This window comes from Vigna unguiculata, chromosome 3 (assembly GCF_004118075.2).
Source record: "Vigna unguiculata cultivar IT97K-499-35 chromosome 3, ASM411807v1, whole genome shotgun sequence".
NCBI lineage: Eukaryota > Viridiplantae > Streptophyta > Magnoliopsida > Fabales > Fabaceae > Vigna > Vigna unguiculata.
This window is the reverse complement of record NC_040281.1, coordinates 62718756-62743862: the sequence shown is the minus strand read 5'-3', so window position 1 is coordinate 62743862 and position 25107 is coordinate 62718756. Positions and strand designations below refer to the sequence as shown.

General features: G+C 29.2%; 2 protein-coding genes across 3 annotated transcripts; one reads left to right on the top strand and one right to left on the bottom strand.

Annotated features, from left to right (window-relative positions):
- The first annotated feature begins 8577 nt into the window (after positions 1-8577).
- Positions 8578-17189, top strand: LOC114178030 (kinesin-like protein KIN-13A). Of its 2 annotated transcripts, none has more exons than XM_028063704.1 (13): positions 8578-8952; positions 9042-9307; positions 9924-10145; positions 11030-11221; positions 11655-11759; positions 11927-12004; positions 12200-12281; positions 13045-13207; positions 13959-14291; positions 15276-15494; positions 15602-16193; positions 16281-16346; positions 16808-17189. In XM_028063704.1, the coding sequence occupies exons 2-13, from the start codon at positions 9095-9097 to the stop codon at positions 16988-16990; spliced, it is 2448 nt and encodes an 815-aa protein (XP_027919505.1). In that variant the 5' UTR covers positions 8578-8952; positions 9042-9094; the 3' UTR covers positions 16991-17189. The 2 variants fall into 2 exon arrangements, with proteins under 2 accessions (XP_027919505.1, XP_027919506.1); XM_028063705.1 differs by having other exon boundaries at positions 9022-9307.
- Positions 17190-20931: 3742 nt separating this feature from the next.
- Positions 20932-21677, bottom strand: LOC114179816. The gene has a single exon (XM_028066280.1). The coding sequence runs from the start codon at positions 21550-21552 to the stop codon at positions 21172-21174; it is 381 nt and encodes a 126-aa protein (XP_027922081.1). The 5' UTR covers positions 21553-21677; the 3' UTR covers positions 20932-21171.
- Between the last annotated feature and the right edge of the window lie 3430 nt (positions 21678-25107).

Sequence of the window (25107 nt, the reverse complement as noted above, 5' to 3'; positions counted from 1 at the left end):
TATATTTAATTATTATTACTAATATAATAAAAGTATATAATTTAGTGTTGAAATTCTGGTATGTTTTCCTTAAACAAAAATTATAGTTTTGAAATTATATTTGATATAAAACTCATCTTAAATAAGTTTTTCTAATTTTATCTCTTTTCATGTATATTCTCATATTTAATAATATTTTTCTTATAATAAGTTCCAAAAAATTAATATCAAACATTTTGTCTATAATTCAAAAGAATTAATATGAAACTTCTCACTTATAATTCTTTTAATTTTAAGAAATGTATAATTTTTTGAATATTAAGAAATGGTTCTCTAATTCAACAGTTGAATTCTTAGTATCATGCTTGAAAATAGGTGGAGAAGTTAATTTGTATTGTTTTTATCTTAAAGGTATCTCCCCTTTTATCACTTTAAAAAAATGAATCTATTATTTTATTTTTCATCAATATATCTATTTAAAAAAAATTAAGACTAAAAAATAATTTATCAAAATCTAATCAAAAATCAAGAGTAATTATTAACTAAAATGATAATCAAGTTATATTTAAGAAATGGTTATCAAAAAATATATAGTATATATAACTTCTTTTTATATTTATACAAAAAACTCATAAGATGAAAAAAACAAACTAAATATCAAATTAATATTTTTCTATCAAGAATAAGGATACAGTTATTTCTTTTTATTTATCTTGAAAGAGAACAGATGAGAACTAAAAACAAGAGAATCTAACTTTCTATTTTTTCTTTAAAACAAAGAATAAAAAAGATATACAAGAGTAATAAATAAATATAATACAAGAAAAACTTAAAATGAGAAAGAAAAAAAAATATAAAATTTTTTTATTACTTTTTATTATGTTTAATTTTTAATTTTATTATTTATTAATATTAAATATTATATTTTATAAAAAAATTAATATAAAATATTTATAAAAAAAATATCTTGGGGCCATGGCCCATACGGACCTTCTAACTTGAATCACCATGATAAAATACTAGTTATTTGTATTTGTGAATAAATTTAAAATAAAGTTTCTTTTTATAATTAATTCACTCAATTGATTAAAAAAAATCATTGTTCAAAGTAATGTTTACAAATTTTATTTTCAAAATATTCGAAATTTTGTAAGCAAGCTATATAAATAGTAACACTATAGACTTTGGTACAACCAAAGTTTTTACTCAAGAAAAAAAAAAACTCTGGTACAACTAAAGTCTATATTTAAACATTAAAATATAGTCTATATTTTGTCAATAATTTAAAAAGTGTCACCTTATTTTTAAAAGTTTTGTTTTCTCAAAACCTTCACATATTAAGCAAAGTTATTTTTGTAATATTTTTGGGGAAACAGAGGAGTTTATTTGGTGATTACATATTAGAAATTGTGGGAATGGTAAGGTTTGACACTGCATCAATCAACAAAATCAAAGTTGACGGATTGGCTGTAATTTATTATTAATTCATCTTCTTTCAAACTAAAGCTTAACCCTAGACCCACATGCCATCTTTTTTCTTTTTTTTCTTATACGTATCTTTCTTGTATGAAATTCTTCATTAAATAGAATTCTATCTGATACGCCATATAAGACTCTAAACATAAATACGTTTTCCAGTGAAAATTGAAAGTGTTTTAAAATCTAATGTATAAAACTCCATTGGTACCACATATGTTATCATCTGTAGAATGAAAGTTTCAATTTTCATTGTAAAATCGTTTTACTAGTATGTGCAGCTGAGAATCTCTTTTTGGAAAATATCCAGACTCATTTTCAGATGTACTGCAAAAAGATCTTCTCCCATGTTTTAGTGTGGATGGAATCTGTTTGAAGAAGAAAAGGTTTAATTTTGACACATTTTCTTGATACTATCAAGATTTTTATAGTGTGAACTATTCATAAAATACCATCAATTTATTTATATAAAATAATTGATTTGCAAACTAATATAGTTTTATTATGTAGGGTAAGATCCCTAAAATAACAGTCCAAAACTTACTCTCCAATAAAATTACATTATTATATCAAAGCAAAATTCACAATATATAATTCAGGTTGGTTCTCAAGTGAATACTTACCAAAGTTTCACATCGAGTAATGTGAAAAAGAGAACAGCAGGAAAGTATTATAAAGTAAAGAGTTAATTTTGGAGTTGTCACCACAACTCAATAGGTCTCTTGGGTGTATGAGGGGCTTGGGTAGTTGTGTGTCATTGGAAAGTTTACAATTTTTGCTAGAAAAATTGCACTATGAAGGGTTTGCAGTTTTGGCTCATAAAAATTGTATGAAGGTTTGCAATTTTTGCCTGAAAATTTGCACTTGGGTGATAATATTTCTTGTTGAGTGTTTGTAAATGTAAGCCTTGAGGTGTCGAACCACATTAAATTTCCTATGTGCTTTTATTTATTTTTATGCTCTTATTTCGGGTATGCTTCCACTTGAAGAAATTATTTTTAGTGCGTGATTTTCCAACAGTTCATAATATTAAATAAAGCCCTCATTTGATAATAAAAAAAATTAAACATTCAAAAAGTATTCAAAAGAATATTATTTGGAGTGACATGTACATTATATCATATAGCACTCATTTACATGATCTTTTGTTTTCTTCAAATTTACTGTCATCGCAAGTAGATAACATCAACACATAAGAAACAAACAAGGTAAGATAATGATGATTTTAAAATTTATAAGTTAAATGAAAATAGAATTTTCTAAAAATTTGAATATAATGACATACCACACAATCACATGGTCATACCTCACACTAAGATTCATCAAGCACAAACAAACATTAATAACTACAGATACGACCAATGTATTGGCTAGTGCTACAAGATCATGCACCTGTCAATGCTTTATTACTTTTATTTCTCAAGAGTTAGACTACATATAAACAACTTTTCTAGTTTCACAGAGCATGACAAGGTAAATTACATATCTTTTCTGAGTGCGACTAATCTCATTATTTATTCTAAATATGAACGTCCCTAGACTCTCACAACTGGTATTTGTCTATAGGGTTAAATATGTTTTTGGTCCCTCAAGTTTTAGTGAATTTTGGAATTAGTCCCCTCATCAAAACTTTATACCAATTTAGTCCTTCATCTTTCAAAATGCGTGAATTTAGTCCTTTTAACCAAATTTTGTTAAGTTTATCTGACATTTCAAGCACATTTCATGATAATATTTAAATTAACATTGAAGCAAAAATGTGTCAAACAGTGTAAATAATTTAAATACTATCATGAAATGCGCTTGAAACGTCATATAAACTTAACAAAATTTGGTTAAAAGGACTAAATTCATGCATTTTAAAAGATGAAGGACTAAATTGGTCAAAAGTTTTGATGAGGGACTAATTTCAAATTTTGCTGAAATTTGAGGGACCAAAAACATATTTAACCCTTGTCTATATGACTTCATTCATTAGTATTGCCAGTATAAATCTCACCTTTACACCTATCATCAATACACCCCTAAATGAAACAAAACATGGTAGAATTTACTCATGTAAAATAACTACTTTATTGTCCAAATCATATACATCTTAATTAACTCATAGTATATTTCTACTATGTGTTGTATTGGTGGATGATCCTTCTAAAGAAACCCAGATAAAATAGAAACGAAAAAGACAACATATTTTATAAATAAAAATTGAAAGAGATGTGGAAGTAAGAATGAGGGCAGGAATAGTTAATGAGAAATGAAATTGGATTAAAATATTTTAAAGGCCAAAATTGAGATATAGAGATAAGAAAAAATATATATTCAATGGAAAGGTTTGTCATTTTGTTTTTACTTTTTAGAATTTTGTTATTTCCTAGGAATTTTTTCTATACAATTTCTATATAAAAATCATAAGAAATGAGCTTTAGGTTAATTTTATTATGAACTAGTATGAGATACACGGTTTCTTTTTGTTTTTGTGTTACTTCATGAAATATTTGTTGAAAAGGTATAACAGAAATACGAAAAATCTAGTAATATTTAATGCAGGACATGATGTGAAAAGTAGATTTGGAAGATTGATGAATTTAAGGATGTAAAATTAAATCAACAAAATATGATGGATTAATCATGTTGCTAATTACTTTATCTTCTCTAAACCTAAGGAGGAAAATTATTTGGAGCATAAAAATATAAATATGCATTCAAGCTTTGTTTTAAATGTCCTTAACTTCCTAAATGTTAAAAATTATGTTCAAATACTAGTTTATAAGTACGTACTATAAATGTTAAAAAATATAAAAAAAGTACACAGCTCTTTATTAATTTCTGATTGCTAGAATTAGTAATGGATACAATTATTTATTATGTCGTACAAAGTAATTTAAATACCGGTCTTCCTGATTAGTGTTTGTTATTGATTAAAAATAATTATTAATGTAGTTTTATTTTCATAAAAATGTATACTTAAACGTAACATTAAATAAATTATAACTTTTATAATTATTAATGTACTTTTATTTTATTTAAAAAATTAAAATATACATAAATGTTATACAACTGTATTTGATAATTTATTTAGTGCACATCAAAATTTATCATCTTATTTTTCATTCACGCATGTTCTAATTCTAAACAAATAAGAAAAGTTAATTTGAACGAGTGACAAAAGGTAATATAAAGAAAGATAAAAATTTTCCATAAAAGAAGTGCAATCTTTCCATCACAGAAAATATTTGAAAAAAACTATAAATTTTAAGATCATATATCTTTCAAACATTTCAAACCTTCATATTTCAAATTTTTATTCATAGACGGTCTTCAAGTGTTAAAAAATATTTTTGCTTGTTTGCATCTTAGTAAATACGATAAAAATCTTACAATGTTTGTTTTTTGTTTATAAAATGATTTTTCTATTTTATGAATTTACGATATTTCAATTAATAGAGTTAATTATTTTTTATTTTATCATAAATATAATATAAATATAATGAAATTAATAATTAATAATTATTTTTTAAAAGACGTTCTATTTTAATTAATAAAATTAATTATTCAAAATTTCAACTTAAATGTAGTCAAATTAAGAATCATTAAGTATAAGCATATCCTTTTAAACATATAAGAAATTTATTTATATAAATTAAATTGAATTTTGACGTTGATATTGCAATGTTATGAGGTGAGAATTTTGTCCTATTCATTTCTCACATTGCTTCATATCTTACCGGGGCAAATCTTTGGATTTAACCATGTCTTTAAATTTAAGTAAACAATATTAAGAATGATGTGTTAATAACAATTAAATTTACGTATCTTTAGATTTAACAGTGTTATTGAATCCAAATTAAAATTGAAAATTATATTATCAGTTACGTATCTATACAATTACTGTTTAGTAAAACAAATTGATTCCAAAATATAGTTGACTCAAATTAAACTAATTTAGACGGAAATTAAATTTTTAAGAAAAACACAACCTTAAAATTTTAACTTGTAATTAAGTTAAAAAAGATGAAAAATAATTTAAGATATGCAACCGAGGTATAATTTTGTGGTGGTATATTTGGTGGCTTACATATATACCAGAAAAGACGTGTTAACAAGCTCAAAAAGATAATGGTATGATCCTTTTCAAGTCATTAATGGAATGAATAACATCCAATGAATTATTAACGTGACAGTGAGACAAGGTTATTAACAAAGTCACGTGAAATAGAAAAAACGTAAGAGATGCGTCTGAAAAAGACGTAAAAGAGAGTCATGTTATCAACTTCAATTATTGAAACATACTCAAATTTGGACGTATATATGTTGAGAATCAATGGTAGAGCTACTTTGGTGAAATTGAAAACAAGAAAACAAAAAGATTAAACTTTAGTCAAATTAATGTTCCTAATTAATCGTTCCATCTTAAACCTCTCATGCTTCATGCCAAAGCAAATACTTAAGAAGTGAATCCCAAGGTATGCCATGTTTCCCATGATTTCAAAAGGGTTTTCGTTTTCTTGTTTAAAAAATAACCCTACTTCACAATGAGGCCAAAACGGCCATTTTCACACTTTTTTTTTTATCTGTTAAAATTGAATCAAAATTTAGAAAAATACATTTTCCATGCTAGAAATAGTCCCACATGTTTTATTAGAAAAGAAAGTTATATTAATGATGAGGGTAAAGTATCCAAAGGTGACTCGTGTTGGTTGTGGCATTTATTAATTGTTATGTGTTGTGGATTAATTAACATGGATTCATATATATATATATATATATATATATGTGTGTGTGTGTGTCATGATATATAAAATGTATAAATACCAACAATGTTGAAAGGGTTAAATTAGAAATATTAAAATTTGAGTAAATAACTGACACAAGTTACATAAAGAGTTATGGTTCTTACATGTAAATACAATATATTGTGAGTACAATATACGTACTATTTTTAGTCCTCTATTGTCTCTCCATCAGAGAAAATCATGACGAATTTGTTCAATTAATCTCTAGATTAGGTAATTTGAGATAGAGATATTTAGAATTCATTCATTTTCAAAAAGAAAAAAAAACAAAGAAAAAAAATGTGTTATTAGAATAAGATGGTATTCGTAATTACTGAATTACTCTAATAATTTATCTATATTTTTCTTTTTCATTGTTATCCCTTTTAATAATTCAGATTTATAGCGTTTTAATTTTGTTGAGGTGGGTCATCTCTAAAAGATACTTCCACAATTAAGTTAAGTAGTGTTTTTTTAATAGTAATAAATGTTATAAAAGCTAACACGATACTTACCTCTCATACATATGTTCTATTTAACTACCTATCATGAGGTTTTGTTTTCTAATACCCAATTTAGATTTAGTTGTTGTTAACTTAGATTTATAGTGTCGTAATTTAAATTATAAGAATGACTTTATTTAATCAAAAATCTATTGTCTGCGTTAGATATCGTGATTAAATAAAGTTTAACCATGTTATTGAAATGATATTAATTGGATAATAACATTTGTTTTATCTCAAAATTACTTTGTAGGTCGAAAATCTGAATCATATCATACAAAACTATCTTTTAAAAATATTTTAAATTATTCAAGAATGTCATATAATTTTATTTTATTTTTAACAAGTAGTTGTATTGCTGGTTGATCCTTCGTCACGAAGACTTTCGATACAATATTTTGTTTGAGCCGATCACCACATGAACTAGGATCTCATACCACTATTGGATAAGTGAAAAGATACAACACCAATGAAAGATAAGTCCAACATAAGATATTGACACCACTCTCATCCCAAAAACTTAAAATAATAAATTTATGTAAATCTTCATCTTTGTATGATGTTCAACTTTCTCATTTTTATTTAATTTTTTTCTTAATGTAAAATTTAAATTTACACTTTTCTTACACCTATTATACGGGTCTTTTATGAAAAATTCAGTCTAAATAAACACTTCAAAAAGCCATTTTCTTTGTTTTTATTGTTGAGAGTTAATTGATTCAGGATGTCTAATAGTAACGCATGTGCAGTTTTTTGTTCCCTTCAGCTTTTACCCATTAATTCTGAGCCATGTACTTGCCAATTGGCATCAACCTAACCTCACATAATGCTCCGTTAGAACAATATTAGTATATACCTTTCTTTTACTAAAAACGTGTAAAAATATAATGTAGGAAATTCTAAATAATTTTACTACAATACGCATTTAATATATTTCAGACCAACATATTTTAAATCACCATTTTACTTTTTGATACGTTGATCTTATTAACACCAGCAATAACTAATTTAAATGCAGTTTATACACTTTAGTTTAGCGTATTACGATGACAAAAGGAAAAAAGAAGAAGAAGCTTATGAACTGAAAAAAAGAAAAAAAACATATGAAAAGGGGAAAAGTCCTTAGTTTATTATTGTTCTTTTTGCATTGAATTATTTTTTAGTTCGTTGACATTAATATATTACTCGATTATGTACTATTTTTTGAATTTTTGTCTCCAAGAGAACTTGAATTAATCGCAATTAAAAAAAATCTTCAAAATGTTATTTAATAAGAATATTGTTTTTCAAAATATTTTTCATATTTCCTTCTGCATTCCGAATCTAATTAAAAATAAAATAAAATCATCAAATAGATAAGTTAAATTTAAATTTACTTTCTATTACTATTTGGGATGTTTGGATTTTGGTTTAAATATTAACTCAACTTTCAACTTTCATCGAATATTGTGTCAGCTTGTTTGACACATCTTTTTAGATACAAACATAAAACAAATATATTTCAAACTCTCACTATATCGAAAAAGTATAAACTATAAACTATAGTTTAAACAAACTTACCATTAAACACCTTTTTTATTATTTAAGTGCAAATAAAATAGTTTTTTTTAGTTTTAAAAATTATTATCATTTTAGTCCTTGTATTAGTAGGTCTATTAAGAAAAATCCAAATTATCAATTAAAGTATCACAGTGACATATTTTCTACTGTTAGGTAACTTATAGTGAAAAAAAAAGAGATTTGATTTCGTGTAGCCGTTTTAATAATATTTAAAAATAATATTATATAATGTTTGACTATTTGATTATGGGATTGTTATCCGTAAATTTTCCATTGACGTATACCTTTGTTTTTGTCGAAGTATATCACATCATCCACGCCTACTCTTTCTTCCTCGCTTCAATTTCTCTCTCTTTTTCCGCCACCATTCCATTTTCTTCACTTACACAACAACAACATCAACAGAACATTAGAAGCAACGCTTCCCCACCGTTCAGGGGTTTCGTTTTCGTATTTTCGACCACTTTCAGATCTGAATCACAATCCGCCATTGCCAATCCCCATTTCACAGCGTAGATCTCGATTATCCACTCCCTAGCCCGCTGCATTCTTCGTTCCTCGATAACTCCGTTCACTGGAATTCCACGCTTCGCTGATTTCTGAATTCCGTCCTTTCACTCCCACTTTCATGTTCTTCTTTGGATTCCAATTCTCTCCTTCTCGTAAGTGTTCCTGATGCTTTTTTTTTCCGGTGATATCTTATTGTGGCGGTTTTCGAATTTGAATTCTAGCGTCTGTGTTTGTTGCGAAGTTTGTCAAAACAGATCTTGAAAATTGGCGCCCCAAAGACGGTCGCAGCGCCACATGGGTGGCCAGATGCAGCAGAGCAATGCAGCGGCCACTGCTCTGTATGACCACGCCGGCGCCGGATCTCTCCATAATGCGGCGGGGCCGGCTAACGATGCCGGCGACGCCGTCATGGCGCGCTGGTTACAATCAGCCGGCTTGCAGCATCTGGCCTCTCCACTGGCTTCCACTGGTATCGATCAACGCCTCCTCCCCAATCTTCTTATGCAGGTATTTATCGTCTCTCTTAGATTACAACTCTGTTAGGTTTTCGTTTCTAAACTACTTGTTAATTCTTTGCTTTCTTTAAGAATTCTGAATTGCCAATTTATTAATTTACCGTCTCTTTTACTTTCCCTCTTTTGCAACTTCTTTCATGTTCGAGCTGTATATAGTGTGGTAACTTGGTCGTTTGGAGTTCTGTGTAGACTATTTGGTTAGTTGAGATAATCATGAATATCTAAATTATTTTTTAACTGTCCATTTTTCTTCTATTATTTCACTTGCGTTATTTGTGTATTATTGTATGAGTACATTATATTGTTATTTCCTGAGGAAGGGTGTATAGTTTATTGTGCTTATCCCAAATTCATAGTGCCTTTAGTGTTTAGAATGCATTTTTGTGTTGTTAAAATTTTTGAAACACCTGACTATCATTTCTATTTGAAATTTTTGAACTGTCCGGTGTTTTTGTGGGATAATTAGCGTGCACCTCGGTTTTATATATTTTTTAGAAACTTACATTGCCTACGGTTGAACTTGAACAGGCTAAATGTTGTTTGTTTTTCGTATTGTTATTTATGATGGTAGTCTGTGAGATGACTAAGTGAACATGATATTGCCATAGGGTTATGGAGCGCAGTCTGCAGAAGAAAAGCAGAGGCTTTTTAAGTTAATGAGAAACCTCAATTTGAACGGGGAATCTGGTTCTGAGCCATATACGCCCACTTCCCAAAATTTAAGTGGAGTGGCAGTATCAGATGGGTTTTATTCTCCAGATTTCAGGGGAGATTTTGGAGCCGGGCTCCTGGATCTTCATGCTATGGATGATACAGAGCTTTTGTCCGAGGTACGATTCACCATATGGTGGTTTCCAGTTCTTTCAGTTAAATAAGCTATCTTCAGTTTGATTCCTTTTCTACACATTTGCAGGGATAATATGTTTTATGTGTAAAGTTATCTTCCATGTACGAATATTAACCTAATATCACTATATTTTCATGATAAGTTTAGCAAATTTTTATTAAAGTCTAATGCAACTTTTTTGTTTGACGATGGTGAAGAATCTTGGTTATATAAGCAGAGCCATTTAGGCAATAGTCATAGGTTTAAATGTCTGAACGAAGTTATCAAATCAAGATTTAAATTGTGAATTGGAAAACTGTTTCTTTATCTTTGAATTACTTCAAATGTATCATATATATGTGGTGCTCAATATTATAATTATAAGCTACAAATGGACAAAACAACTTAACCACAAGACTTGTAAACCAAAATTACTAGCTATATGAGTTTGTAAAGCCTTTAATTTAGAAGAATGGAAACAAACCATTGGTCTCACGAGAATTGGTGAAAGATTATATAACTTTTCAACTTTTATTGTGTGAGTATTGGTGAAAGAAATTTAAGAAAAAAAAATGATGAAATTTTAAACCGTATCATCGTGATAAGATTTTTACATGTATCTTAAGATACATAGTCGTTTGAGTTTCATCTTATGATACAAATATAGGCAGTCAAATTGTAGTAAAGTTCAAATTATGAATTTTAAGTATCAGTACTGGCATTTTTAACCATTAGTATTCTGTTTGAGTTTCATTACCTTTTGACTGTGCATGTTTATTCTCATTGATCCCTTATATTGCAACAATTTCCTTAACGTTCGTGCATTTTCAGTACAAGTATCTATACATGCATAGGTTTTATTGTCTCTGATTTCTTTCTTCTCCTCAGCATGTTATTTCAGAACCCTTTGAGCCATCACCTTTTATGCCTGGAGGTGCTAGAGCTTTTGAAGATGACTTCAATCCAATTAACAGAAAGCAGGAAAGAGGAGAAGCAGATGCTGATGCATCAGTTTTTGTGCCTACAAATGAAAAAGAGAATAATACAAGAGAAAATAATGTTGCTAAGATTAAAGTTGTGGTATGTCAATATTTCTAGAAATAAGTAGCCTGACACATTTATCAGTAGCTTCTTCCCTGCACTTTAAAACATGTATAGTTATGGTTTTCTTGTGTTGCCATTGTCATAAGTGAGCAATGACTTTTGAATTACATATTTTGTTCTTTGATATTTTAGTATCGCACCTAGTAACATGACTACCACTTCTCTTTGTTATCACCATTTTTCCCAAACTATCTGAACAATTCAATAAAAATCATCATTTGGAAAAGAAACTTATGAGTCAAATGCATCTTTCATTATTAATTGCTTCATATTAGTTCCCTAAAGCATTTTGAACTTTTCATCCTTTAGTTAACATGTGATTTTAATTATGGATTCAGTAACATTTAAGGGAAATTTGTAATTGTCATTGCTATTTATTTTAGGCATTTACTTCCAATGCATGTCTTAGGTACGCAAAAGACCTTTAAATAAGAAGGAGCTTGCTAAGAAGGAGGATGACATTGTAACTGCATATGACAGTGCATATTTGACAGTCCATGAACCAAAACTAAAGGTTTGTTTATGTTGAATTGAAACACTAGTTATTGTTTTACCATTTATTACTATATCAGTTCAAAGGTTGAATTATTTATGAATAATTATTGAATTTTATTTTTGTTTGCTATTCTTGTTCTTACTAACTGTTTAAAGATCTAATTGTTTGTTCTTGTCATGTAAAAGGTGGATTTGACAGCTTATGTGGAGAAGCATGAGTTCTGTTTTGATGCTGTTCTTGATGAGAATGTTACCAATGACGAAGTAAGGCAGCTCCTTAACAAATATTGAATCTTTTTGCAGTTTCTTATTTTAATGATCGTTCTTTCCTCGGTAGCCATAACATCATTTTGTCTTTGTTGTTAGTATTTATGAAACTGTGAGTTCTTGCCTCTGTCTTGGTCTTGATTCTTGAATTGATCTGTTAATCTAAGGTATGTTGCTGCTTTGCAATGACAGGTATATCGAGTTACGGTCGAACCAATTATTCCTACAATTTTTGAGAGAACCAAAGCTACTTGTTTTGCTTATGGTCAGACAGGTAAGAAATTTGTTGTTCCCTGTTCAAATCATACTTTTACCAAAAAATAACCACCATCCAATATTACTGTCCATTCTTTTTCTTCTCAATATTTTCCAAGTATGTATTTTGTTTGTGTGAGTGAGAGTGTAGTTGATGGTTCTTTATTGTATTAGTAGCCAAGCATAACAGCATTGGGGTTCCATACTTTTCTTTTACTTTCTAGTATTGTTGTGAATTACAGGTGAATGCATTTAATATCTCAAAAATATTTCCAGGCCTTTTATTTATATATTTTGCTTACTGGTTTTTCATATATTTTAGTTTTTGTGAATGGTTCTTGATTTCCTGTGGAGTTAATAATGGAAATGAGGAGTCAATTCATTTCTTGTGAAATCAATTATATTTAACACTCCAAAATAGCCAATGACGTGTTCATTTTGTGGAAACTTGCCAAGAGTTGGAGGCTATTGTGCAAATAATAATAGAATCTTGCTTTGCATTGTTTTGCATGTGTGGAGAAATCCAATGTAGGACCTAGTTAGGGCTTAGGAGAGTAGATGAGATGGAGGGTAGCACATCATTTTGTTTTATGTATTGTAGGTGACTCCACACCTTGTGAGAAAAGACTTGGTTTGTTGTTGCCTGAAGTTGGAGGCGACTGATGACCTTGGCCTAGAGGAAGATGATATTAGTAATAATAATAGATGCCATTACACAAGTAATTGAAGGTTTAAATGAATCAACCCGCTTTAAGTTGTGGCTAATAGTGTTTTACTTTCAGGAAGTGGCAAAACATACACAATGCAACCGTTGCCGCTCAGAGCTGCTGAAGACCTTGTTAGACAGTTGCATCGACCAGTATATCGAAGCCAGAGATTTAAATTGTGGCTTAGCTACTTTGAGATATATGGTGGAAAACTTTTTGATCTTCTTAGTGACAGAAAGTGGGTACTTCTTTCTTGTGTGTTTTGGTGTATTTGTCCTTCAGACATTAATTTACCTTTGGCATGAATGCTTTGTATTTGTGATCTGGGTCTTAACTTGAAGATTGTGATTTTACGTTGAGTTTATTTCTGGATAGATAATTCCATTCGCAGTAATATGTCTGGGTAAACATCAAAGCATGTTTGGTTAAAGATTTAATATTGCTCCCAGTAATGTTCTTCAAAATTCAAATGGTAGACAAAAAAGTAGAAGTTAGAAAGAAAATACAAGTTGGAATATATTTAACTTCAAGATTCCCACCGCATCATCGGAATGAAAGACATGCTGAATATGCATATGGGAATCATTTATGCTGGGTAAATTATTTCTTAAGCTTTATAACAAACGTGAGAATGCTATGTTCCTAACTTCATATTCTCAGGAATAATTTTTCAAAAATTGAAACAAATTCTCTTAATGTTTGTGTTTAAATTTTTAAATAGTAATAAATTTATGGCAAGTCTCTACTGTCAAGGGTATTACTCTAGATTTTCCCAAGGAACATAAACTTCATCCCATACTAACAATGTTTTGATTTTTTTTTCTTTTTTTTTTCGGGGTTTTATGGATTCTACACATACGTAACCAGTTAAAACGCATATTCTTTTGTTTTGTTTACTCCGTGCTATCACCTTGCATATTATATCTGCTTGGAAGTACAATCTGTTTATATAGATTACTGAGTGGCTGTGTTTGTTTTGCTTTGAACAGAAAACTCTGCATGAGAGAAGATGGACGGCAGCAAGTGTGTATTGTAGGACTTCAAGAATTTGAAGTGTCTGATGTACAGATTGTCAAAGAATTCATTGAAAAGGGTAATGCAGCCAGAAGTACGGGGTCAACTGGTGCAAATGAGGAGTCCTCCAGGTCCCATGCTATCTTGCAACTGGTTGTAAAGAAGCACAATGAGATAAAAGAGAGTAAGCGGAACAATAATGATGGAAATGAGGCAAAAAGTGGGAAGGTTGTGGGGAAGATATCTTTTATTGATCTTGCTGGAAGTGAAAGAGGTGCTGATACTACTGACAATGACCGTCAAACAAGGTACTTTTCCATTAAATTATCTTTTTGGATAAACCATCTGCTTGTTTAATGTTATATGCGTTTGTTATGTTTTACTTTTTAGAACTTCATTTACCGACTCCTTTCTTTACTATATTTAAAATGATAAGAGCAGGACATATAAACTGTTCTCTAGTTGACAAAGGTAAATGGAATCAGCTTGTTTTGGTTTATTTCATAACCTGATTTGTAGCTACTGTACATGTATAGGATATTGTCAACTTGTAATAAAAATGAAATTTCAATTTATCATGTATTCAATGTTGCAAATAGATTTAGTATAATATACTTAGGGACTACTTAGTTGCACAAATGATTTTAATCATCTATTGCTACTTTTCGATAAAATGGATGTTTTGGATAAATTTGCAGTGGATTAAAATGATTGGAAAAAATAAACTATTATTTCATTTATGGTATGTTATCAATTTATTGAAAAGATTAATCTACTCATTACTCATTTATAAAAAGTAAAATCTTACCCATTCATTCATTTTTTTCACGGATGAATCCACTTCATCTATTTAAAAATGAATTTTTTTTTTCTGGTCAACTAAAAATTTCTGTCCTGATGAGGTTTGTTTTCAAAGGGACCCTGGTGGGCGTTTGCTCCTTTCGCAGACATTGATCCAATATCTCGGTCCATTGTTTTAAAAATATGATTGATTGTCTGTTAATCATATAGTAATAATTATTGATTTAATTCATTAATTTTTTATGCCAATGATTGGGCAAATTAGTTGGATTCATACATGGGTGGATTGGAAAATGGATGCAACAAAGGGATGCAAATTCCAAGTGTTTGTTTGTTGTTTGATTTATAGTGTGTTGTTATTTTCATGTAACTGCCGCAAAACATGGTTTGATTGGTCATGGTTGGCTTCCTTGAGTTCCTTTCTATCCCTGCTTTGTGTCTTGTAGTAGCCGATCTCTTCACTTTTGGCGCTAATTGTATCACTACCGCAGGATCGAAGGTGCTGAAATCAACAAGAGTCTTTTGGCTTTGAAGGAGTGCATCCGGGCTTTGGATAATGATCAGATCCATATTCCTTTTCGGGGAAGCAAACTTACGGAAGTGCTCCGTGACTCCTTTGTTGGAAATTCAAAAACTGTTATGATCTCTTGTATATCCCCAAATGCTGGGTCTTGTGAACACACACTTAATACCTTGAGATATGCAGACCGGTATGTGTTTTGCAACTGTAAATTAAGAAGACTATGCTCATAACTGGATGCACTTTTTCGTATACACATGTTTTTAGATATTAACCATTATTGTCTCATATGAACAGAGTTAAAAGTCTATCCAAGAGTGGAAATCCTCGGAAGGACCAGGCCCCAAATCCAGTTCCACCAGTGAATAAAGAGGCTTCACCAACATCTTCACTTCTTGCTGGCATGGGTGCAGAGGATTCTAATGGTCAGCGTCAAGAGATAAAAGCAACGGACTTGGGCAGAAAAGCTGTAGAAAAGGAAAGATCTTTGTACAGCTCTTCCACTGATGTTGACAAACAACTATCAAGTTTCTCTTCTAGTTATTCATACAATGGGCGAGAAGATAAAAGCCTGGCTTCTGCTCCAATGGACAGGGAAAGGTTTGAAGTAAAGAATTCTTACGGTGATTCTACCAGTCAAAAGATGAACTCTTATTCCCTAAATGTTACAGATGAGAAAGTGCAAAAGGTGTCTCCTCCACGCAGAAAAGGAACCAAGGAGGACAAATCCGAAAGATCTATAAATTGGGTAAAAAGGGATTCCAATGGTTCTAATAACACCACAAGTTCCAAGCAGCAGAACACAGGAAATTATAACACAGTTAGCACTGGATCGGGGCAGTCTGAAACAGAATCCTCTTCTGACGTGAATATCAGCGCAATACTTGAGGTTTGTCAAATGTTTGGAGCTATCCTCTTTCAGTTTAAAAGTTTACTGTAACACTTTTGAGTATCTGTTTAATTTATGCTTCTGCAGGAGGAAGAAGCACTAATTGCTGCTCATAGGAAAGAAATTGAGGACACAATGGAGATTGTTCGTGAAGTAAGTTGGGCAAATTTTTCTCTAACTTCTCAATAACATTGTCAAATGCAATTTCTAATTTCTTTTTGTTGGGTAACTTCAGGGCTTGAGTTTTTTCATTGCACTTGACATCCGTCAATTTGCTTTCTGTATTTTCATACCTGCACGTTGATATGCATGTGTTTAATGTTTGATGGCACAAAAATTTTAGGGTTCTTAGGAATGGTCCAATATGATATGATGTTTTGCATGTTGTTTTCGTCTATACACGAGTATTTGAGTCATCGGTGGTACATGCTCTATTAACTGTGTAGTGTAACTATTGTTATTCAAATATCTCACACACTTAACCTCTACCAGCCTCAATTTTGTTTTTAGGTGTTATCTCTGGTTCTTAGTAATGTCAAGAAAATAAGTAAAACTTTGTTTTTGCATAGTAATTGTTTGTTGGAGCTCATATTGGTATTGGCTTTGGTTGTTAGGAAATGAAACTATTGGCAGAAGTGGACCAGCCAGGAAGTCTAATTGACAACTATGTAACTCAATTGAGTTTTGTGCTTTCTCGCAAAGCAGCTAGCCTGGTGAGTCTTCAAGCTCGCCTCGCAAGGTTCCAACATCGACTAAAAGAACAAGAGATACTAAGTAGAAAAAGAGTACCCCGTTAAAGCCACTCGCTTTCTCTTCTTCACTCATCATCTCAATCTTCATGTAATTGCTCTCGCGTTTCCTAGCAATATAGTTTTAAAGGTTTTTTCTTCATTTTACAAAAAAAAAAATGGATCTTTTGTTGGTATTCAAATTAAATTTGCTCAAATGTATATTTGTCTCTTGTGTGATATTATGTCCATCTTGATGCCTGTTAAATTGGATTCAACTGTAAATTATTTTTATTTTTATTCTATCGTTTAGTCTGTTACTGCCATATAAAAAAGCCTAACTATAATAATCGCTGTTCAAACGTGTAATCAATTACCATTTCGAGTTTTTAAAACGATGAATGTATTCTTCAGAGAAGTACAGATAGAGTTTTTTCAAAAGAATCAAAGAAATTAAATTTCACATTTTTGCGGTGATTAGAGTTTTTCCATAACAATTCTAATTTGATTACGATATGTTCAGAAAAGTGTTTGAAATATATTTTGTAATGCTGTTTTTTTATGTTTTTTATTCGTTAAAATTCATGTGAGTTTTTTTATTGAAATCGGTCAAATGAAAAAATGCGACTCAGATTTAGAGGCTTGTATGAATTTTACTTAATAGAAGAGTTTAGGAGATGAAAAATAAGAGTATTTTTTAATATAGATGTACATAAGTTAAATATTTTGTTTTCCGCGTGTCAAAACTTGGAAAAGGTTGTTGTATGATAAAGCGAGTATAAATTTAATAGGTTATGTTATTTTTTAGTTAATATCTTTTTGATAAAATTATACAATATTATATCATGGCCTAACAAACAACTAAGTATGATGTCCTTACTTGAACTGGTTTGATAAAAATGCGATAGGTTTTTCTTTTTGTGGCTTCAATTGTATCTAATGTGTGATACATGTGTTAACTTTGTGAGTTTTTTAATCTAATCAATTTTTTCAATGATAGACTCTTGAGCCTTTTAGCCTATTTAACTATAAACCTGCTGACATATTTTAACTATTAATACGAGATAATATTTAAACAAACTATAAAAAAAACAAACCAAATTACAAAAAAAGAATCAGGTTAAACTTGAGTTGTAAGAATATATACCTAACTCATTTATTTATTTGCGTCCCTAAATCAATCATGTTATCATGACAAGTGACTAGTGATGACACATAAACTTCTCTTCATTTTTTTAAGTTTTTATCTTAAATTGTTAGCTTGGAGAATTAATGGAGGGAAAGGGGTCTTTTTAATCGAATAACCTATTGAAATTCAAAACATTTTTAAAACAACATTAGATGGATAAAACAAAAGAGCACAAGAGATTTTTAATTCATAGCTAATGTATTTAAAAAGCAAGAAATAGCTACAATAAGTATTTTTAGCAACGTGGTAAAGGAAAAAAAAAATACAATATGATGAGTTGCTTAACACTAAACATGTTATTTAGTGTTTTTCTTTTCGTTGAAAAATTATATATGCATATCTGTCAAATTTTTTTATTTCTATTTAAGATCTAATAAAAAATATTTTTTTTATGTTTTTACTTAATTTTCTTAAATTATTTTATATTTTAATATAAAAGTATAATTTTATTGACGTTGAATAGATGTAAAATAAAAAATTAAATATACATTACCATATTTTTTTTATTACAATCCAAATGGGTGTCTACAACTCATAGAGTTGTATTGACTCATTCAATAATTTATGTTTCCTGTCAAATTCAACGATATTTTGTCCAAATTTACACTATTATCCAAGACACTATAAACCAAGTGCTTCCAATCTCATATATTTTACAATGTCAATTGGTCCTCTTTAGAAAATGGATTTAGTTAAATTTGTGCATGCTTCATCTCCTTTGTTTTTCTGTTCTTAATGTCAAATTCAATAAACAGTGCTAACCATTTTCTCCCTAATAATTCACATCATGAGATGAGAAAGAGACACTTGTCAGCGTCTTTTGTGGATCTTTCTATCGCCAAGATTCACATTGTCACTTCACACTTCTATAACTTAACTTAATAATACTTAACATCAGCTTCACCACAAAATAAATTTTATATATATTTGGAGCCACTCGTATATTCTCTGTCTCTATGTATATAATTTCAATTTTGCGCAATATAAAGCTGCATGTTACAATTTGTTTACTTTTCAAAATTCTCTCACAAAATCACAGCAAAAAACCATACCCAATTACTCTTTAACAACATTCCTTTTTCTTTATGAAATTGGGAAAATTACCATAAACGACAACAAAAATCTTATGTCTTTCAATACTATTTCCTTTTCAAATTTGAATTCATGATCAACCATTAAGATTAAACATTCCTAACCGATGTATGCGGAACATCGCTAACTAACGCTTCTACATAGAGATGTCAAAATAGGTTTCAACCCGTGAGTCAACCTGGTTCATCACGGGTTCAAACCGGTTTGGGTTGAGAAAAATTTAACTTTTTTAAAAGTGGGTTGAACTCAACCCGGCTTACTTAACCCACGGGTTAAACGGGTTCGAACCGGGTTGAAGGTGGGTTGGCCCACTTAACCCACCAACATTTTTTTTCAATTTTTTTTTTAATTTTTTTAATTTTGTTTTTAATTTTTTAGTAATTATTTACTACTCCTATTATATTTGTTCACAATTTCATATTTTTAAATGTTAGTTTGTTGCTTAATTATATTTGAATAGTTTGAATGTTTAATTAATTTAATTGTCAAGTTATATATATATGTTGATACTTTAATCTTTAACTATAATCTTTATAGTAAATTACTCAAGTAACCGTCTTATAAACAATTTTTTCTAAATTAGCATGAAAAAAATGTATAGTTTTTTTATTTATATTTTGTTGAATAGCATGACAGAAAATTTGTAATATTAGTCATGCTTTCTTAGACTAATGGATATTTTCTTGGAAATAATTCTTCATATATTGGTGGTGAGCATGATCAAAACATTGGTTCTTGATTTTACTATGATTGTTATCTCATGGGTTACTTAAAAATTTATTTAAATATTTAAATACTAAAAAAAAATTAGGTGGGTTGGTGAGTCAATCCACTTAACTCACCAACCCATGGTAGGTTGAGCCGGATTACAAAATTTCTGACTCACCAGAAAATGAGCCGAGTTGGGTTCACTCATTTTTAACCCGGCTCGTGGTGAGCCAATCTATATAAGCCAATTTGGCTTACTTTGACATGTCTATTTCTACAAAAATATACGTCATACTCAATATACCTTAGCAATAATAACATAAAAAAGGATGACTAATCAAATAATATATATAGAATTTCATCCTTAGCCATAAAAGTGTACAAATGGGTTTTTAAACATCATTACCACTCAATGACAAAATTATACTAATTTAATATACAACAATCAATGCTTCAAATTTCAATTTAATAACAAAATAGTTTAGAAAAGATTATGCATGCGGGAAGTAGGGACCACACCATGGTGCCCACACGTTGTGAAAGCGGTCAGCGCATGCCGTCCTTGTTGGTGGTTTTGGTTACATTAGATTCAAAGAAAATGTTTACTTTTAAAGGGTATTTTAATTTAAAAAAATATATTTTTAAAATAGAAAGATCGAAGGATGAAATAATAAATGTAAAAAAAATTTGGCTTTTCAATTAGATTTAATTCTTTTGCTATTAATTTTAACTTCACATTATTTGTTTTTGCCTTAAAATTTTAAATTTCATTCTAATGTACAAATAAATATACCATGTTAGAATCACAGAGAAAAGCAAAAGAAAATCACCGACACGGAATATCTATATCTCCTTAAAAACTTGGATCTTTCAAATTCAAACAAACCCTCTCTCTCTCTCTGCCCCTTTACTTTGTCACTTTTCACCTTCCCAATACATTTCTCATTCAGATCCCTACAAATGGCACGCTCCAAGAACAAAGTTGCGGAACAAAAAAAAAACATTATTAACTTAACTGAAATTTAAACGCAAAAACAAAGCCTTAATAAGATGAGCAGGTGGTAATTAGCGCAATAATCTGGCAACTATGACTTGAATTAACTTCCATAATCCCAATTAAATCGATAGATTCGATTGAAAAAGAATAGGTACATACATGTACGTACATATACAACATTATCATCGCACTTGCAAAAGCAAAAGAGGGAGAGACAGATCCAGAATATTCGAATGTAACCTTTTCTTTTAAATGATTTGATTTTCAATCATCGGAATCGTCGCCACCGAAGATGGAAAAGCGGTTGTAGAGGAGGAAGAGAATGAGTAGGAGGAGGAGTGCGACGCCGACGGGGGAGCCGCTCACCCGGTGGATGGTGTCGGGCTCGCCGGTGGAGAAGAGGGCGGAGACAAAGGAGCCGCGGTCGGAGGAGAGGAACTGGATGGTGAGAAGGAGAAGGATGGGAAGGAGGAGGAGGCCCAATGGGCTCAGAAGCTCAGAGATTGCTTCGGTTATGGCCTCGCCCTGATCCCCAACCAGAAAGGGCACCAAGACGACGATTGCCACCACCACCGCCAGGAGGATCCCGTGGGGCGCACCTCCTCCTCCACCACCGCCGCCGCCGTGTTGTCTTTCCGGTACCATAACGGTGAAAGGAGAATGGGTTAGTAGAAGTGGTAGTAGGTAGTAGGTGTAGTGTAGCAGCAAAGCTTGTATTGTGTTTTGTGTGAATCGATCGATAAATGTGTGGCTGCGTTTTGTCTTCTCCTCTTTAAAATAACCGCGGTTTGGATCGCTACACAGGGGTAAACATGTCAAATCCTACCTTCACTTTGTTTAATACTTTTCTTCACCTGTTAATTTTACTCATTATTATTAAATTAGTTTCTTCCTCATAGTATAATAATAAGTTGCAGTTGATTTGTTAAAAAATATTAAATATGCATTTAATTTATTTAAAGCATTTATAACTTAATTATTTTTGTTTGTATAATTTTTTTGACAAAAAATAAATTTATGAACATTTCAATTCAAATGCAGTTTGAGTTGTTTAGGTTTTTTTTTTTCTCGTTAAACAAGAAACAAGTAATTGATAAGTGGGAGTTGAATCAATCACGTATAATAGTTACATTTACCATTTTTACTGAAATTATACTCAAGCGTTTGTTTTTACTTATTTATTGTAATAGAATTATGGGTGAATATTGTGTTTAATTCAATTGATTTGAAAAAATTTGTAAATACATATTTGAATGAGTGGGAAGAGATTGATTTTTTCTACAAATAAGAGATTTTAACAGAAATTATGTTAGTCCTTGTAGAATTTTTTTTTTCACTGTTCTGGTTTTTTTATTGTATAATATATTAATTTTTTAAAGAAAAAAACTGTTTTTTGATAAAAATGATGTTTTTATTTAATAAACTTCATGGTAAAAAGAATTATAAATATATCCTTTTAAAATTTGTTATACAGGAAAAGATGTAATTTAATTTTGTTGTTAAATCTATTATAGAAATTTTTTTTTTACGTCATTAACTAAAATAATATTTATTATAAAAGGTTGTAATTAATTAGATTGTAATTTTAATTTTTTTACGATATTAGAGAAAAATGATATTTATCATAAAAAAATTGTAATTATTTAAAATGTAATTAATTAGTACTTTATTTTGAATTATAAATTATTCAATTTTAATTAATTAAAAGTCACATTATTAGATTAAACTAATTAATATCTTATTTAGATTCAATTTTTGATCGGATACAAAAATTTTATATTAATCACGAATGAGTTAAAATATTATAAATCTGTAATTTATAAGTTGTATTAGATAATTATGGTGGAAGTAAATATAATTAATATAAAATTTATAAATTATTTGGATTTAAGTTTGAAAATTATGGTAAATATTTAATATTTTTTGTTTTTATTATTTTAATTTATTTCTAATCAGATTCCCAAACACACAGTTGTCCTCCTATATATGGTGATGTTAGAGGTTAACTTTTAAATATCGAGTAATTTAATGAAAAAACACAGTTATTCTTCTATATACATTAGTGATGCAGAGGTTAACTTTTAAATATTGAATGTTTAATTCTAAAACGTCGAGAGGTGTTGATGATAGTCTATTTATGTTGAAAGAAGGGTGATTCTTGGTGGTCATTTTCAGAGAGTTTATTTTACTTGGTTGGTTATTTTGTGAATTCAGATAAATTTTGTTCTTGTTTTTGAAACCGGGAGAAATAGATAGTTAATCTTATATATACAAGAGTAAACTAGTAATTTTATTTTTTTATCAATTAAACTATTCTTTTAATTTATTATATCACTCAATAATTCTGATAAACTTTTTTTTTCATTTCTTTTTAAATTTTGCTATCTTTTCTTTAATCCAAACAACTTAACTTCACTCCACTTTCTCTTTAAATTCACTCAAATCTACTCCCTAAAATAAACACATGATAAGTAATGTTTTTACTTACATTACCTTACAATACCTTATTGAAGGAAGACTAACTTAACCTTTCTCATTAACATAACACAACTTTATTCTAATTATACATGCGAGACAAAACACTAAAATGGTACAATTTAAAAATAAATAAATCAATTTTTGAAAGAAAAATGATGATTTCACACTTAGATGAAAAATCTTTATGTAATTGCAGGTGATAAAATTACACTTGCACTTATGAAAGTGATTTAGAAAATAAACATAATTATATACAAATTCATCAAAAAAATATTTATATAATAAAAATAAACAACAAATAAATAATGATTAAAAATGTAAAAATGGAGTAAAATAATCACGTGTGAAACCTAACATTAATTTTATTCACTAAAATTTACAATACACAGTTTTAACATAATCAAACAAAAAGACGAAAAATATAATCAAGGTCGTGAATAATGTGTGTAAATTTTGTAAATTCAAAACAAGACAAAGAATTCAAAAAATTGAAAAAGAGAATAATATATATAATATATATTATTTTACCTAATAAACTATATATAAAAAGACACGGAGACATAGGATGTTGTTGTAGTGGGTAGAATTTGGTGTGTTAGCGCGTTGACCTGCATTAACTTACGGGTCTTAGAAGTTGGGCCGGTGTGACCTTTGTCTCGTGGATCAGGCCGTAGAGTGAAAAATAAAATAAATAAGTTATTTTACTGAAGAAAAATTGTAAGGATTTTTAGTTTTGAAATAAGCTTTAATTCACTTTTATTGAAGATGCATGATTTTACTCTATTATTATTAACATATCTAACTGCTAAAACAGAATCTTTCGTACATATTATATGTTGACATTTTTTATTAAGAATTAAATGACATATTAACAATAAACTAGATTTCCATAATTTTAGAATAGTATAAAGATAAAAAAATGATTTAAGTCTATATATACACATTAGTAAAAAATATTGTTTGCCTTTGCATTATATTTAATTTATTTAAACTATATATCAAATTATAAGAAAAAATCATTTCAATCATAATGTGTGCATAACTAAAAGTAGTGCATGTAGAAGTTTAAAAAATAAACTCTACACAAGTCGCATTAAATAAGAAATAACTTATACAAAAGATAAACAGTACGTGTGAACCATGTTTTTTGTTATTTAGTTTGAACAGAGAGCCTGTATATGATATTAATTTCAATAAAAACTATAAGACTAAACATTTTATTGAGATTATTCGTTAGATTTACAAGAAACTATATTTTTTTTTATTGAATGATAAGGTGAACTTATACTGTTTCTAAACTTTAATGAAGATTTTTATTAAACTAATGTTCACAATAATTAGGCACACAAAAATGTAGGATGACAATAAACTAAACCAATTTAAAGATAATTTAAAATTTAATAGCTAATCTATTAAATTTTTGTTTGGAAATCAAATAAGCTAAATTTGCATTCAAAATTAGTTTATTAAATAAGTTATCTAATTGAAGTTATACGTATAATTCGACTTATTGAATATATGAATTAGTTTCTATATATATATATATATATATATATATATATATATATATATATATATATATACCTGCGTTTTAAATAATATAATTTTTATCAGATTATATGATTAATTTATTTCTGTGTAATAAACAGGTAAAAGTATGTAAAACATCTCGTTGTTATTTAACTAATTCTCCATTATTTTGGATCAGAAAAAATTATCTAA

Bases quoted from the DNA above. Each gene is read 5' to 3' on its own strand.
- LOC114178030 (XM_028063704.1), top strand. From the start codon at position 9,095: ATGGGTGGCCAGATGCAGCAGAGCAATGCAGCGGCCACTGCTCTGTAT. The intron at 10,146-11,029 runs GTACGATTCACC...TCTTCTCCTCAG, and splicing joins ATACAGAGCTTTTGTCCGAG to CATGTTATTTCAGAACCCTT. The intron at 16,347-16,807 runs GTAAGTTGGGCA...TTTGGTTGTTAG, and splicing joins CAATGGAGATTGTTCGTGAA to GAAATGAAACTATTGGCAGA.
- LOC114179816 (XM_028066280.1), bottom strand. From the start codon at position 21,552: ATGGTACCGGAAAGACAACACGGCGGCGGCGGTGGTGGAGGAGGAGGT.